Consider the following 17,631-nt stretch of genomic DNA (forward strand, 5'->3'; position numbering starts at 1 on the left):
ATAAATTCGATTTATAAGCGCTACTTCGCGATCTGCTTGTTGGCTATATTCTGGCGTCACCTTGGCAAAATTAGAACAATCCTAATTGATCCTATCTTCCATTGGTGTGAGTGAGAGAATATGCTTTTATTCTTATTTAATTTGCACTCCTTATGTGGTTTATTTTCCTTGAGGATACCTATCTAAGTTTACTTCATTCTATCATCATCATAACATCCTAACAGAATAACTCTTCCTGTAGGTAAACTTAAAACTGACATCCCTTATCCATAACAAAATTCTTTTAACTCGCAACCTGATAACGTATTTTAAAACTATAAAGACAAGTTAAAAGGCCTGTTATCAGACGAGGCGACCGCACACCCCCTTATTAAAGTGTTACGCTCACTTACCGCCTCCCCAATTTACGCAAAATAATAAATATTACATCGCTTCCTGTCATAAAATGTTTAGCCCTTCTTTTGTTAATAAAAGACGATCATAAATTCTTCTTTCTAACCGCTTGGGGTACAAAACATTTGTACCCACCCAACCCACGTTTATACAATCCCAGACCTCTTAGTTACAGACTGGCTGTCATACTGTCTGACTTCTGACCACCCGTAACGACTGACAAAGATATCAAAGACAGCCGGGATATACCAATTTAACATCTGCAAAGTTTTCGATCCCTAATTGCTTGTATGCCGCTAACCAGAACAATAGAAAATCGCGCACTCTAGGGATCTGCGCTAATATTTTTTTGTTTGTAAGTACCCTATAGGCTCCGAAACTACCGAACCGATTTGAACAATACTTTCACTGTTGGCAAGCTACACTCTTCCAAGGGCGGATCCAGCTTCGGCGCCAGGGGGGGGTCACACAGTCGTGGTCAAGTCACAAAACATTTTATATTGTAGCGTATACTTCTTTTAATATTAAAAGTGGTAGTATAAACACAATAAGCGCGATCGTAGCGAGCTCGAAATTTTAACGAATGTTAAGAAAAGTGTTTTCATGTAGAAAATACTACACACGTGCCAAACAAAAAACGCGAGCGAAGCGAGCGCTAAAATTTTTGTTCAGGTCGAGGACTAAGGTCAAAAAAGTGTTTTTATGTAGAAAATGATCCGAGCTGAGCGAACGCAATTTCTTGGATATAATCAAAGATGCGAAATTGAAAAAAGCGCGAGCGAAGCGAGCGCGAAAATTTTTATTCAGTTCGAGGACTAAAAGTAGATGAAAACGCTTTCTTGCTGTATAACAAATATACAGTACAAATACAAGAAAGCGCGATCATAGCAAACGCGAGTTTTTTTTCAGGTTGAAGACTAAACGTTTGAAAAGTATTGTGTACGCAGAAAAGGGCGCGTACGTTTTTTATTGCAGCAACAGTATAACATTTTCTGTGAAAACTTCAATTGTCTTACTATTGGTAAGGGTTCATGAGATCAGGGCTGTCTCTAGCTCATGTAGCGCCTGGGTGCAATCATCACCCACCTATGTATCTATTGAAAGATGTTGAGTAGTACATATTGATCGAAGTACTTTACAAGGAACATAAATAAGAACGTTCGAACGAGAGTCACTTTTTTGGTAGGTAAAGGACTTAAAAAAATGTTTCCAAATCATTGTAGGCTCAAACTGTTGGCCAGATTTAAGTTACGAAAGTCGAGACAAGACAACGTAATTGTAAAAATTTGCGCGAGCGAAGCGAGCGCGCAAATTTTTTAATTTTTGGGACACAAAATGTTCATAAGTTTTAAAAAGCTCTGTAAAGTAACAAGCAGTCGGAAGCGCAAACTGTTTTGTTTTTGAGGACTCCATTAATATTTTTTTTGCTATATTTGACTTATGAAGTTATCAAGACAAGGTATATATAATATTGCGCAAGCGCAGCGAGCGCGAAATTTTTTGAGCCTACGACACAAAAGCACCTGATTAAGTACATTGTAAAGGACAACGGATTCTTAGTAACAGGGTCCTGTTTCCTCCTTTTGGGTACGGATAAAGAGTAAATAAAGAATAGAGCTAGAGCTACCTATACCTATGTAGGTATCTACCTATGCACTCGGGAGAAAAAATATCTTATAACAAAAACATAAAACATCGTGTTTAACCATTTCAATTATTGGTCCTCTTAGGTCCTGAACCTGGCCCAGGGGGGGGTCATGACCTTGTGACCTACCCCCTGGATCCGCCGTTGCACTCTTCCTGAGTAACATACAGGCTTTATTTCATCTCGGTACGGGCAGTAGTAGTGGAACCGCGGGCAAACGGACAGTTTCTGGATAAAGCGTAGCATCTATCTAACCATTGAAACGCTAACATCGTGCGCTTGCAGTAAGCGATAATCTTGTAGTTATCAAGTGATAGTAAAGTCAGCCGACCGCGTCGTCTTGTCTACTCAACGGAGAGAGCTAATCGTTCCTGGAATATTGCGAGGGTAATGCGGGTTGTAGCAGCGTGTAGTAGATGTTAAATATTCATTTGTAGAGTAGAGATTAATTTGGAAAATTAGTCTTTCTGACATTACCCCATTTCTGTCGTCCGCAACCAACTCAAAAATTCTGCACTTATTTTCATCTAAGCGTACCTACCTAGCGATTTTTTGGTTTAGTTACCTAAACTTACTATATGCCTCCATACATATCCGGTCGCAGGCCTCGGGCTGGTCGCTAGTTACGTAAATAACTGTTTCCCTCTGTATTAAACTATTCGTCGCATTTCGTTTCAAACTGTTCTGTTCCCAACTTCGTCTATATCGGATAGGCAATAGCCCGTAGAGGTTTCTAGTAGGTAACTGTGTCTCATTATAATATTATTAAAAATTAACAAACACCATTAATTTCTCATTTCAGGCCTCACCTTGTCATCAAAATTCAAGCAAGTCACAACTCCAGCGAAGCAAACTCTACTGCCACCTACCGGAAGAAAATCTAACCTTCGTCAACGCAATATGTTCCTAGAAGACCTACAGTTTATTCTGGAGTATTCTAGAAGGATCTAGAAAGTTCTCCGGACGTACCTGGGCCTGGTAACTCCACCACCGTTGGCGGTGCGCATACGCCAACGGGGGCAGAGTTCCTACTCCTAGTTGCGAGGTTCCTCATGAGAAGATAGAAGAATTAAATTATAGATTATGATCAGCAACTGACTATTCCCTATTTGTTGTAATCTTATGTAATTATCATAGTTCTATGAATTATTAACAGTGCTAAAATTGCACCCTTGACTAAACTGGTATCTTTACTTAAGTGTTATTTAGAGTAGGTACTATTACTTACATTTATCCAAAAATAATAAGTTTGTGCATTTATGTTTGTATAGTAAAAGTTCGTTAATAGAGCGATAATTAGTTGTAAGATTGTGTATGGGCCCTTAGTTTATCTACGTTAAATTGTCATTGTAAACTACATTATTCAATTATGCAAAACATAATTTAATTTATAGTGTTCCTATACCTAGACGACACGATATATGTAGGTACTCTTTATTAATTTACTGTTATCACTAAAAGGCGAGTCTGTTTAACTATGATTACTATATAAAGCTTTTAGATTACATACTTGTACTATGATTAAACTATAAGATTAAGTTGTCTGAAGAATTCTCTGTGTGATAACCACCCACTTAGCACTGGAGTGGGGTATGTTTCTGTCATTATGCTGATATCATAAATTAATCTTAACTAATGTGATATAATTGATTGGCAATTGATTTTCCTGAATTAAATAGCACCAAATAAATTATGTTTAGAAGTATGAAACCGCTTAGTTTTATTGAATTTTAAACCTAAGTCTGATTAGTATTTCAAGAAATACGTAACGACATCTACTATCTAAGCTTGGAGCTTTGCATAAAAGTAACCTTTTCGCACTAGACTTCGCATATCTGGAATACCTGATCCCTGTGCTTCACCTACTACTTACTCCTTATTCTCATCAGAAAAAACTGACGTTTATGTTGTCGATGATCTTGGGCTTTATTCCCGTGACAACATAGAGGACTTTGTCAAGATAAATAGAACGAAACTATTCGTTGCGTCTTAAATAGGTAGATTTGCAGTTTGATCTAACAGTCAGTAATTTCAAGAGTCAACTTGGCAACTGGGATTTGCAGACCGACAGTCATTCAGAGTGTAGGTTGTAATTCAGAAAGCTATTCAGCGGTAGCAATTAATATACACCACCCTTAAGATATGTAGGAAGTAAAAGGCTAAATAGAAGATGAATTAGGTACTACAAGAAAAAGGTAACCAAATATAGGTAACGTAGTTCGGAAGGACCACACAAAATAATAGTTAAACAAAACATATTCAATGAGTTCTTTTATTAAAAGTATACTTGTATTTAGTCTCACTACCATAGACAGCCGTCATCCGCCACAGCCCCACTTCACCAAACTCCTTACAGCAGATTACCATAGACTATGACTCATGATTATATTTCAGTTCTTGTAACTATATCTATGTCAAAATATATTATAAATATGTATTATTTTCCAATATAAGTTTCACTAGTGTCTCTTTAACATTAAATACAAAATATCTCCGTAAACTATCGATTCCTTAGCCACCATTTTTATTTTGACACATAACAACCAAAAATAAATTTAAACAAACGCTTTATTATAAAACCCCGAATTGACATCGTCATAAAAAATATACAAAAAGTGGAAATAAAAACAAAACAAACTTGGCACCTTGTCGATACTTTGCACACGGAAACAACTAAAATGATATTGTACTACGCACTAGAGACAAATTGAGCAAGACATGTTTACCACTCAAACCTTTTGAAGCAAATATATTTTGTTTTAGTCAACACGAACATGTGTTTTTAATAACTACGTTAAGACTCGAAACATAACAAAAAGTTAGCCTATAATGTTCTAACACAAAGTCAGTATGTAATTTTTCAATCTATTTAGATTGTCAATTATTTATATCTTTGCAACACGCTGTATACAGTAATTAATATAAATCTACACAGCAAGGCTAGAAAATACATATTTTCCCGTACAAGTATATCTTAATAACTTGTATAAAATTCATTTCTTTGTTCAGGAGTCGAACCAGCGACTAGACAGAAAGAGAGCGTATTTCATTGTTACTTTTTCTAAACCCTAACAAACGTAGGATCTCTAACACGCAGTACAAAATCGTAAAGTAAAACTTAAAAAGGTGGAAAATAATGATAACTCCGTATTAATAATTATATGTAATAATGTATATAATAGTAACTATTTACAAATGACTCGACTGATGATTACAATGTATCTTATCGCCCGCGCTCCTAACCGCTATAAATATTGTTTAATAATTTATCTGGTGTTACCTGCAATGAAAAATTGTCCCAAATTAAAATTATTGATGGGTGGGCTTTCCTATAATAGACCAAAATAAATTCAGTGTCTTTTGACGATGATTATCTATCATTGTGATTTTAAGTACTATTGCAGTTTTTCGCACTATAGTTTTACCTAGTCTACCTTCATTTCACAATAATGCATACTCTCTTTCGATGTTAAATTAAATGTGAATTTTGAATTCTCTAAATATACCCACACCATATCCATTTCCCATCACCCAAAGCTAGATTGGTATGGCATGCATCATCATTGAACATCTGTTATAGGAACTTCGATTACAAGTTCTAAAAAAATGACGACAGTTCAGTTGTACATACCATTTGGACATTCATATATCGAAAACTATTAATCCTACATAAATGAAACTATAATTATGCTACCTACCTAAGTAGGCCTGCAGGCGGGCGAGTGCAGGTCCCGCTCGGCGCCGCCGGCGAAGCTGATGTTGAGCAGCATGGCCTCGAACGGGTCGCTGCGCATGCGCTGCTGGTTGGCCTGCGCCGCCGACCCCGCGTCGCGGATTATACGCGACTCTTCTTTGCCATCCTGGGTGAGGGAAAATTGGTATAAAATGTAGTTTATTTAAACCAACCAACAAAAACCAACTTAAAATGACATAGGAGAGTATACAAGGGGAGATAAGTAATAGGGGAGTAAGTAGGCGGAGTACATAAGAGAAAACATAGGGGTGTACATAAGAGAGAACATAGGGGATGTACATAAGAGAGAACATAGGAGGTGTACATAAGAGAGAACATAGGAGGTGTACATAAGAGAGAACATAGGGGAAGTACATAAGAGAGGACATAGGGGATGTACATAAGAGAGAACATAGGGGATGTACATAAGAGAGAACATAGGGGTGTACATAAGAGAGAACATAGGGGGTGTACATAAGAGAGAACATAGGGGATGTACATAAGAGAGAACATAGGGGATGTACATAAGAGAGAACATAGGGGATGTACATTAGAGAGAACATAGGGAATGTACATAAGAGAGAACATAGGGGATGTACATAAGAGAGAACATAGGGTATATACATAAATTTCAGTATATGCAGTGGAGGATGTATACACACCTCAGGCCTAGGGCTCCACAGCCGCACGACGGTCTCGATGCCGCTGGTGGCCAGCAGGAACATGGAGGGGTGCAGCTGTATGCAGTGGAGGATGTATACACACCTCAGGCCTAGGGCTCCACAGCCGCACGACGGTCTCGATGCCGCTGGTGGCCAGCAGGAACATGGAGGTGCAGCTGTATGCAGTGGAGGATGTATACACACCTCAGGCCTAGGGCTCCACAGCCGCACGACGGTCTCGATGCCGCTGGTGGCCAGCAGGAACATGGAGGGGTGCAGCTGTATGCAGTGGAGGATGTATACACACCTCAGGCCTAGGGCTCCACAGCCGCACGACGGTCTCGATGCCGCTGGTGGCCAGCAGGAACATGGAGGGGTGCAGCTGTATGCAGTGGAGGATGTATACACACCTCAGGCCTAGGGCTCCACAGCCGCACGACGGTCTCGATGCCGCTGGTGGCCAGCAGGAACATGGAGGGTGCAGCTGTATGCAGTGGAGGATGTATACACACCTCAGGCCTAGGGCTCCACAGCCGCACGACGGTCTCGATGCCGCTGGTGGCCAGCAGGAACATGGAGGGTGCAGCTGTATGCAGTGGAGGATGTATACACACCTCAGGCCTAGGGCTCCACAGCCGCACGACGGTCTCGATGCCGCTGGTGGCCAGCAGGAACATGGAGGGGTGCAGCTGTATGCAGTTCAGGATGGAGTCGTCTCCTCGAAGGCAGCGGATGATGTTGCCTGACTTGCGGCACCAGATGAACATGCTGCCGTCATCAGAACTGGACCAGGAAAGTTACAAAGTAAACATTTTTGTTTCGATTCGATGCCAGTCATCGTTCTCTCGGCGGGACCGAAAATGAATTGATCGTGATTTACGCAGTTAATTTTTGAATAACATATGCATTTTGATTTTGACTGTCTAGGTCAAAATAAGAGTAAACAGGCATTACAACTTTATGCTTATGATATTGTGAAAAAATGTGTACTACGAAACGCATTTAGGTTCCAGGTAGGTAGGTAGGTCTGTCAAATACTTTGGTTGACCCTGATTGAAACAGCTAAAAACCAAAAAAATAAACTGCTGTTTTCTGCTATACACAAACACCATAATTAATATAACTCACCCAGCAGCAATATAATTAGCATCAGGGCCCAAGAAGTTGGCCTCTTTAATATCAGTAGTAGTGTTACAATGTCCCAGGAACCTCTGCTCGTAGTCCAGCGCGGCGGTACGTAGCTGCCGCTCCAGCACGCTGGTGGGCTGGCTGTCCTCGGATTCCGTGGCTGCTGGAGTTTCAACTGGTTGTTAGACAATTTGTGTCGTAAGTGGTAATTATGTAAAACGTAAATGATTTCGGGGGCGGATCCAGGTATCAAAAAAGGTTGTGGGCACATACATCCGATATGGGATCCGTTAAAGGAATGAAGGGGGTATGCATAAGGAAGAACATAGGGGTAGCATGTAAAGGAGTTTATGAGGGGAGTACATAAAAAGGAAAAAATAAGTGTGCGTTATGTTTCATTTGGTGCGTAAAGGAGCTGTCGAAAATACAAATAAAAATCTGTTTAATAAAGCGTCTATATTTAAGGGTTCATTTGGCATACCATGATTTTAATTTACTGACATTTCGAAAACTTATGTCGTCATATTTCAGTTATAAATCCACTATGTATTTTTATAATCATAAAAAACTTAATTATTTAACAGATTTTCATGAAATTAAATGAATTCAATGAATTTAGAGTGGAACGAGCGTCTATTTCACAATTCTTTTTAACCATTTATGTGTCTTTAACTAAATCTTAAAAACTTAATGAATCTAAAACCACATCCTACCTTCATCGGGCGTAGTCTCCATACTCTCAAGAGCCACATTGATATCCTTCTGCAGCAGAAACACCGCATGGCTGGTCGCATGTCTTGGGAACTTGTCCTTGAAGTACAGGAGACACTCGTGTGCCTCTCGGGCTCGCTTGAGGTCCATCAGGCCTTTGGCGAGACGGAAGTGGGATTTGACGTGGGACGAGTCCAGCTTTATAGCTTTGTAGCAGTCTTTTATTGCGGCGTATGTGTCGCCTGACCTGTGGATACAATTTGTAAGGATTATACAGTGGTTTTTAAGGTTGAACTCCCACGTCCGATATAATCGGTGTCCGATTTAGGAGAAACACAGAACCCACTTATAGTATGTGGAAGTCTTACATAAAATATGTCCTATAATAAAGTTTGACTGGGTAGGCAGGCAGCCTTATAATTTAGATAGCGGATGGCGCAGTCGGGGCAGGCGGCGATGGCGTCGTGGTACACTATATGCACACTAGTGTGCTGAGCAGTAGGTACGTACCAGCCGCGTCGCATGAGCGCGGCGGCGCGGTTGGAGTAGAGGATGGCGCAGTCGGGGCAGGCGGCGATGGCGTCGTGGTACACTATATGCACACTAGTGTGCTGAGCAGTAGGTACGTACCAGCCGCGTCGCATGAGCGCGGCGGCGCGGTTGGAGTAGAGGATGGCGCAGTCGGGGCAGGCGGCGATGGCGTCGTGGTACACTATATGCACACTAGTGTGCTGAGCAGTAGGTACGTACCAGCCGCGTCGCATGAGCGCGGCGGCGCGGTTGGAGTAGAGGATGGCGCAGTCGGGGCAGGCGGCGATGGCGTCGTTGTACAGCTCCACCGCCGTCGAGTAGTTGCCCTTGTTCACGAAGTCGTTCGCCTGAAAACAGACATCATTATTCAATCACAGTTCTGAAATACAACTTGTGACGGCGGCAGGGTGGTGCCGTTGTGCCGTTGGCTATAGATATGATATCATGCAGTATATAGCACAGTCCTCACCATCTCCTTGAGCTGCCGCACCCTGTCGGGCAGGTGTGGCGGCGGCAGGGTGGTGCCGTTGTGCCGTTGGCTATAGATATGATATCATGCAGTATATAGCACAGTCCTCACCATCTCCTTGAGCTGCCGCACCCTGTCGGGCAGGTGTGGCGGCGGCAGGGTGGTGCCGTTGTGCCGTTGGCTATAGATATGATATCATGCGGTATATAGCACAGTCCTCACCATCTCCTTGAGCTGCCGCACCTGTCGGGCAGGTGTGGCGGCGGCAGGGTGGTGCCGTTGTGCCGTTGGCTATAGATATGATATCATGCGGTATATAGCACAGTCCTCACCATCTCCTTGAGCTGCCGCACCCTGTCGGGCAGGTGTGGCGGCGGCAGGTGGTGCCGTTGTGCCGTTGGCTATAGATATGATATCATGCAGTATATAGCACAGTCCTCACCATCTCCTTGAGCTGCCGCACCTGTCGGGCAGGTGTGGCGGCGGCAGGGTGGTGCCGTTGTGCCGTTGGCTATAGATATGATATCATGCAGTATATAGCACAGTCCTCACCATCTCCTTGAGCTGCCGCACCTGTCGGGCAGGTGTGGCGGCGGCAGGGTGGTGCCGTTGTGCCGTTGGCTATAGATATGATATCATGCAGTATATAGCACAGTCCTCACCATCTCCTTGAGCTGCCGCACCTGTCGGGCAGGTGTGGCGGCGGCAGGGTGGTGCCGTTGTGCCGTTGGCTATAGATATGATATCATGCAGTATATAGCACAGTCCTCACCATCTCCTTGAGCTGCCGCACCTGTCGGGCAGGTGTGGCGGCGGCAGGGTGGTGCCGTTGTGCCGTTGGCTATAGATATGATATCATGCAGTATATAGCACAGTCCTCACCATCTCCTTGAGCTGCCGCACCCTGTCGGGCAGGTGTGGCGGCGGCAGGGTGGTGCCGTTGTGCCGTTGGCTATAGATATGATATCATGCAGTATATAGCACAGTCCTCACCATCTCCTTGAGCTGCCGCACCTGTCGGGCAGGTGTGGCGGCGGCAGGGTGGTGCCGTTGTGCCGTTGGCTATAGATATGATATCATGCAGTATATAGCACAGTCCTCACCATCTCCTTGAGCTGCCGCACCCTGTCGGGCAGGTGTGGCGGCGGCAGGGTGGTGCCGTTGGTGCCGTTCCTCGGGGACAGCTTGGGGTCTCCGGCTCTGTTGCCGTGGTTGTGTTGGATGATGAAGCTCTCTACTAAGACGGGACGCCGCGCTGAGTTTATGTCGAATAGGTAGACCTGGAACAAAACTGCTTTCTTAAACATAGTCAGGTCAGGTAAGGTCAAGCTGGGGACCGGATAAAACGGTATATACCATATCATATCGTTTATTACAGGTATACGCAATAGAATGAATTTGAATTATGGACTGGAATTAAAAAAAAGACTTTTTGAGAAGCGAAAGAAATAGGTATACCACATGTTTTAACTGTCGAAAAGACCAACATTATGTATCAATAAATCAGACTGAAGAAGTTAGAGAACACGTTACCTGTTCGGAACCTAGATTGACAAGCAGCTCGTTGCCATCATTACTGAAGGCGACATATGTGGTCGCCTTCTTGGGGAAAGTGTGTTCATTTGGCTCCATGGAGAGATGACCTGAAGAAGGTAACATTAAGTTATTGATAGGGGCAAAAAAAAACAGAAAACAATAGGCATGATGACAAAAAAAAATATTTGTCAGTCTTTTGGATAATCTTAAAATAATGGACACGTATTTTTTATTTTCTCTCACAAAAAAGAAACAACGAAGATATAACACGATTAAATTTTGTGTTAAGTCACGTCAATATTTTGGCCGGTAAAATGTGGACTAATTAGAATCACCATTTCTTAACCCTGTCAAAACCCTTCAATGTGTAAATATTTTTTTTCCAGAAAAATCTTATTGAAGAAGCAAATTAAAATCCTTGTTATGTAAAGCGGAAGGTACAAAGTTACCGGGCGCGAAGTAGTGCACGGCGGCGCGGGGGATGTTGTTGTCGGGGTCGCCGTGCCCCGCGCGCGAGCAGCGCATGTTCTGACGCTCCCACATCTGACGAGACGCCGGCGCGTTCACCTGGACAGACACAAATTACCAAACATACAGGTCTGTATATGATATGTGGGATTTTCATTGGAAAGACTAAAAAGGGAAATAAACTAAACTAGACGCCGAATGCCAGAATATCAAGCGTTAAGACACCAAGCATCGGTATATCAAGCGTCAATACGCTGAGTTAAAGTTAAATGACCTTACTACAAAAACTTAAACATCTGTTTTACACTTGTCTAAAAAAATTGTGGCAGCAAATTGAACCATATGTCAACGTCATAATCTGTCATTTTTTTAGACAAGTCTTAAACTGGCGTTTAAAAGTTTTTGTGGTAAGACGGAAAATATTTTGGTGACTCAACGCTTTCAATCATGAAGCTTAGTCTCCCAACTCTTGACATCTCGACGCTTAGCATCATTACATCACGATAGAGTACATAAAGTTTTTGGAGGGATCAAGACACCTTTGGGGCAGCATTCCCAAAGTTGTATGTTGTGACGACCAACCGAGACGGTTCAGTGGCTTCACGAGAACATTGGCCGAGTTACCTACATCTGCGGGAAGTCTTACCTGTAACCTAGCGAGTTTGATCATCCGGGTATCATACAGCCTCACATAGAAATCGTTGGCGCCCACAGCCAGTTGGTAAGGGCGCCGGGGGTTGACGGCCACACACTTCGCTTCGGCGTACCGACCGAGGTGGTTCAGTAGGTCCAAGAGCACATTGACCAAGTCTGACTTACATCTGTGGGTGTCTTACCTGTAACCTAGCGAGTTTGATCATCCTGGTATCGTACAGCCTCACATAGAAGTCGTTGGCGCCCACAGCCAGTTGGTAGGGACGCCGGGGGTTGACGGCCACACACTTCGCTTCGGCGTACCGACCGAGGTGATTCAGTAGGTCCAAGAGCACATTGACCAAGTCTGACTTACATCTGTGGGTGTCTTACCTGTAACCTAGCGAGTTTGATCATCCTGGTATCGTACAGCCTCACATAGAAGTCGTTGGCGCCCACAGCCAGTTGGTAGGGGCGCCGGGGGTTGACGGCCACACACTTCGCTTCGGCGTACCGACCGAGGTGGTTCAGTAGGTTCAAGAGCACATTGACCGAGTCTGACTTACATCTGTGGGGGTCTTACCTGTAACCTAGCGAGTTTGATCATCCTGGTATCATAAAGCCGCACATAGAAGTCGTTGGCGCCCACAGCCAGTTGGTAGGGACGCCGAGGGTTGACGGCCACACACTTCGCTTCGGCGTAACGACCGAGGTGGTTCAGTAGGTTCACCAGAACATTGGCCGAGTCGGGGTTACAGCTGTGGGAAGTTCGCAGGTCGTGTTGGCTGGGGAAGAAGAAGAAAGTCAGTCGGATCATCTGTGAACATTATATGAATATTTCAATTCCATATCACTGGACGGCAAAGTCTTAGCAATGGGGTTCTGTTCTACCCTTTTGGGTAAGGAACTATAAAACATTGCCAAGTTACTAAATACATTATGTATTTAAAATACATTGTTACATGTCGCAGGCTACTACTACGGGGCCATCAAGGCACACACTCATAGGACGTCTTGTAACACCCCCCATTTTGAGTTGGGGGTTAGAACCAAACAACTCACAGTATGAGTCCATCCTCGCCCGCAGACCACAGCAGGTGCGGGTTGTCGGGCGCAGTCGCGAGGCGCTTGACGCGGGCGCAGTGGCACACGCACTCCAGCAGCGGCGTGTTGGAGCGGATGCCGCGTGCTCGCACCGTGCCGTCCGCCGCGCACGTCGCTATCACGTCCGGGGATAGGAACTGCCGACAAACATATTCATAAATATTACCTTTACACACGGTCGGTTCAATTAGCCACATGATAAACTATTGATGAGCTCCTGCTATGGGTGCTAACACAACTCATATATAAATGACAGTGATTCGCGTACCGAGAGTGCTTCCCATACTGTGTTAAAATATAGCCTATACTCGCGGATAGTCTAACTGTGCAACAGTGAAAGACAGATAGATAGATTATGGTTTATTGTACACCAAGAAAATTAACAACGCATGACATCACAATACACCGTAAAGATTTCTGTCAAACCCGTTCTGTAACTTTAGACTCCAAACTCTAACTTTTGAAGACTAAATAAGCTCTATACTTGGGCAAATTAGGCCCAAAGAAAATTACTTCGTGGACCCTCCACGTCTCTACACTCTTATCTAGATTAAAAACTAGGTAATCATATATCACCATAAATGGGAAGCTAACTGGCACTTAGCCCAGAAAATACTAGGAATACTTTTTGGCAAGGGTTATTGTCACATGTGTGTCAAAGTTATTTAACTTGTTAACAACTACGGAATATTTCTCAAGACTTCAGTTACCTACGGGTAATATAAATAGTCAATAATATATTCCTTAATCTCCCTGTTCTTTCTCTCTCTCTCTCTCTCTTATATGCATAAAAACCGGAAAAGTAAAAAATAAAGCAAAAGTAAAGAGCTAAAGTAAAGAATGAAGGTACTTCGTATGGAATACTAGCGAAAACCCTTTAACTCCTAGGCCAATCTATACTATTCTATTTAGTCAAGTTAAACCCATTCAAATCTAAAATTAATAATGGCAAATTCATGACTCACAAAATATAATGACACGAATTCACAGCATAAACCCATTATGATATCGATTATAACAAAAAAATTTCAACACTAACAAATATAAAGGCTGATTTCACACTCCCGCAAATACAAGCCTTGCAAACTTAATTAATACATAAGTATGAATGAATATGTTGTTAGAAAAATATTATTATTATCTGAATGCGTTACATGGATAGACACAACTAATGAAACACAATGAGAAAATGTTTAAATGAAAATCCCTTGCAAATTGAAGTGTGTTTTATAGTAAAGATCGTTGAGTTTTTCATTCACGCTATGTCTATAAATGCACTACCTATACCATTTCTTATGGCGAATATGGGACCCAACAAGAGTTACGGTCATTTCCGAATTCAGCCCTCCATATTCGAGATCCTCCATAGACGAGATTTATTCGCAAAGAATTATAATAGCATGTTATGTAGGTACTATATATTAAGATACACCGATTTTCAGAAGAGTTAGATATTCAAAAGTTCACAAAAAACCGCCGGAAAAGCGGACACCCGCCATTGTGACGCACACGATTTTTTCCCTAAAAATCTCCACTAGACTCTCAAGTAACACAGATAAGATCAGTATACAATCACCCTAAGGAAAACCACAATTGGTATCGAAGACACAATTGGTTTTGAATAGTAACTAATGTATTAACAATTGACACGCTATTGTTAGATCAATCAGTCTTGTAATAATTCTGCATGCGCGTGACACGGCCTATATTACATTATTATTGATGTAGGGATATGTGTATTAAAATGTAGTACTTTCATCTCGTATTACGAATTATTTTGGTACCTACGAAAGCTAGGCTTAAATGCCATTAGCCAGGCGCAATTTTTATTGCTGAGAACTCTATAACTGTAAGGATCTACAACTGAGAAATTCTCAAAAGAAAAATTGTGATTTCCTATATATTTGTAAATGGCCAGTATGCAGATAAAAGCTGAAGCCACTATCAAAATAATATATCTATTCAAAACTAGCTGATCCCGCGAACTTCGTATCGTTCAAACCTTCCCTGAACCTCTACAAACATTTTAAAACCAAAATCAGCTCGAATCGGCCCAGCCGTTCTTGAGTTTTAATCAGACTAACGAACAACAATTCATTTTTATTTATATAGATAATAACAATGGCATCATTGATATAATTACACTTTTAGTTCCATATGACCTCTTGGGATATCATGACCATCCAAGTTTCTAAAATAAGTTCACCTCACACATTTTTTGTTATTTCTACTAGGATGCCTCTTACTTTGTAAAGTCATAATTTTCAAATATGAATGGCTTATAAGATTCGAAGTAGCAAACACTTCCACCTGGTTCTCACATCCAGGATCTGATAATCAGATCAAAACTTCTCATTATCATAATTGATGAAGCACTAACTGAATTTACATTTTTGTTCTAATGCTACAATTTACTTTAACCGCACAGCATTAAAAACCCGTCACCATGACTTGTAATTTTTGGTATCTGTGGAATTCTATGATTAACCAACAGATAATGGATGACCTAAATACTTCATTGTTTAACCATTCTTTTGTTCAACTTTACAAAAATGTATAATATTGTTTTATTAAGTTTAGGTTCACATGAAAGAATTTATACCTATATGATGGGAAACACTGTTCTTGTTATATTTAGTTATATAATTTTATACACAAAGTTTGCATTTTTCTGGCATAATCATATTATTGATAGTACCTTGCTATTATAGCGCAGCATTCTTGCTGCAACTATAGATAAGTACTGCTTAACTTCCCAATATTCTTAAACAGGATATCTAGAACATGTTTATCATATTTGGACATAAATATGTTTTGCATGTAAACAATACTTTTCATCTCCCAAGCCTTTTCCCAATTATGTTGGTTCTGCTACCAGTCGAACCAGATGTAGCTGAGTAAACAATATGTAGTTGTAATATGAATAATAACAATAAATAAACAAGTCTAGCCTACTTGTTGACAGTAAAAAATCAAGACAGAGATGTGTAGGTCATGATGAATCATTCCTTTATCAGTGTGAAGTCACTATATCATGAAAACAACTATGTAGGTTATGAGAACAGATTTCAAATAAAAAGAGAAGAGAGAGTCTTTTAAGCTCTAAACCATTGGTAATGTTTTCTGTAGGTATATTTTTAATTTAAATATCATATTTGATTATCTATATGTATGTAAATTATTTCCAAATATAAATCTCTCTGCATTTCGGATTTTCACACCATAATTACCAAACATGACCAATGACATTTGGTATATAGATAGTCTAGAGCCTGACAAAGAACATAGGCTATAGTTGACTCCATTATGGAAAGTAGTTCTCCAGCATTTCCTCCTACAAACTAATTCAAAGGCCTTCTTCTCAAATGGATCCCAATTACATGAGAAGGAATCATCTCTTTTCTTATCAGGTGTATTTCAAGTTCCAAGTGGATTCTATTCAGAAATAAGCTTATTCAATTGTTTTCTCCTCATCATTTGTAAAGTTTTCTGAACATAGACATGGCTAACCACAGAACAAATAAGATTGTTAAGTACTGTGCAGTAGCTAACATATTACACAACATTGCATTATAATTTAAGTACTTACAATAAAAAGCTGTAGACTCATTGTTTGTTTTAATGGAAGTTTATTTACATCTATAGTTGATATAATTTATTGATAAGATTTATATTATTCTAATGGTAATTAGCATTGATAGACATCAGATAGAAAGATTAATACAGTACTTATAGCATTTTACTGTTGAAATTGTGATTAACAAGCTGAACTTTGTGTAAAATAGGTTAGGGGTGTGAGTAATACATAACATTGTTAGGTATTTAGCAGTACAGACTCACCTTTACAGAGAATATGTTCCCAGTGTGTCCTGTAGATATGTTCATAAGCTCTTTGTAGCGGAAAGGATCCCACAGCATTACGTGGAGATCATCTGATGCTGATGCCAGTATTCTATAATTATATTCATGAGTTTTGTACCAAGTTACAAATACAAAGTTGATGACTACTCATTTAGCAGTACTTACGATCCGTCGTGGTTCCATTCCAAGCAATTAACGCATCCCATATGTCCGTGAAGCTCCTTCTCGAGCCCCAATCTGTCGATCATAGGCCGAGTCACCGTCAGCCGAGTCTGAAACTTTCTGTCGAGGTCCCCGCGCTCCCTGGCCGCCACCAGCCCCACGGTGCCGCTGGCCCAAGCGGGCTCCTCTCTCCTGCCCATTGTTGCTAAATAACTCGTCAATATGTCTGATCAACCATCACAATCAGACGATTCATCAAACTAACTGCGGCTCAATCTATTAATAGTGTTACACATCTTACTTCACATTACTATGTGGCGTACACAAATATATACACAAAAATAGTTAATAGTTCAATGCGGAATACACAATGAACAAACAAATACAATCAACAAAAAGCTTTATTCGCGAAGAGAAGGTATTTCTTACGAAAATAAAAGTGGAGCTGTCAAACAGCTGTCACCGAGTTGCCAGCAATTTGTTTCTTTTAGTCTATGGTGATTAGAAATAAATAAATTCTGTTGCATTATACTTGAAAACCTCAAAACGTTTGAAGTGGGAAGCGCGTAAATAACATTATGCATATCTCTATATA

The 17,631-nt window shown here is 41.2% G+C and overlaps 2 protein-coding genes across 4 annotated transcripts; both read right to left on the reverse strand.

The window, feature by feature from the left end:
- Positions 1 to 4,296: 4,296 nt before the first annotated feature.
- Positions 4,297 to 6,700, reverse strand: LOC135117159 (uncharacterized). Its single transcript, XM_064035640.1, has 3 exons — positions 6,434 to 6,700; positions 5,737 to 5,898; positions 4,297 to 5,318 (listed from the first exon to the last, which is right to left on the reverse strand). The coding sequence occupies exons 1-2, from the start codon at positions 6,698 to 6,700 to the stop codon at positions 5,737 to 5,739; spliced, it is 429 nt and encodes a 142-aa protein (XP_063891710.1). The 3' UTR covers positions 4,297 to 5,318.
- A 32-nt stretch (positions 6,701 to 6,732) lies between these two features.
- Positions 6,733 to 17,514, reverse strand: LOC135117041 (WD and tetratricopeptide repeats protein 1-like). Of its 3 annotated transcripts, none has more exons than XM_064035387.1 (11): positions 17,040 to 17,514; positions 16,854 to 16,965; positions 12,972 to 13,150; positions 12,493 to 12,694; positions 11,258 to 11,375; positions 10,806 to 10,915; positions 10,376 to 10,552; positions 9,023 to 9,150; positions 8,275 to 8,519; positions 7,562 to 7,721; positions 6,733 to 7,216 (listed from the first exon to the last, which is right to left on the reverse strand). In XM_064035387.1, exons 1-11 carry the CDS (start codon positions 17,234 to 17,236, stop codon positions 6,748 to 6,750), a joined length of 2,097 nt encoding a protein of 698 aa, XP_063891457.1. In that variant the 5' UTR covers positions 17,237 to 17,514; the 3' UTR covers positions 6,733 to 6,747. The 3 variants fall into 3 exon arrangements, with proteins under 3 accessions (XP_063891457.1, XP_063891456.1, XP_063891455.1); XM_064035386.1 differs by having other exon boundaries at positions 7,562 to 7,724; XM_064035385.1 differs by having other exon boundaries at positions 7,562 to 7,736.
- Between the last annotated feature and the right edge of the window lie 117 nt (positions 17,515 to 17,631).

The sequence above is a fragment of the Helicoverpa armigera genome, chromosome 7 (genome assembly GCF_030705265.1).
Source record: "Helicoverpa armigera isolate CAAS_96S chromosome 7, ASM3070526v1, whole genome shotgun sequence".
Taxonomy (NCBI): domain Eukaryota; kingdom Metazoa; phylum Arthropoda; class Insecta; order Lepidoptera; family Noctuidae; genus Helicoverpa; species Helicoverpa armigera.

Bases quoted from the DNA above. Each gene is read 5' to 3' on its own strand.
- LOC135117159 (XM_064035640.1), bottom strand. From the start codon at position 6,700: ATGTTCCTGCTGGCCACCAGCGGCATCGAGACCGTCGTGCGGCTGTGG. The intron at 5,899-6,433 runs GTGTGTATACAT...TCCCTCACCCAG, and splicing joins TGTGGAGCCCTAGGCCTGAG to GATGGCAAAGAAGAGTCGCG.
- LOC135117041 (XM_064035385.1), bottom strand. From the start codon at position 17,236: ATGGGCAGGAGAGAGGAGCCCGCTTGGGCCAGCGGCACCGTGGGGCTG. The intron at 13,151-16,853 runs GTGAGTCTGTAC...GTTTGTCGGCAG, and splicing joins GGAACATATTCTCTGTAAAG to TTCCTATCCCCGGACGTGAT. The intron at 9,151-10,375 runs GTGAGGACTGTG...GTCTGTTTTCAG, and splicing joins TGCGGCAGCTCAAGGAGATG to GCGAACGACTTCGTGAACAA.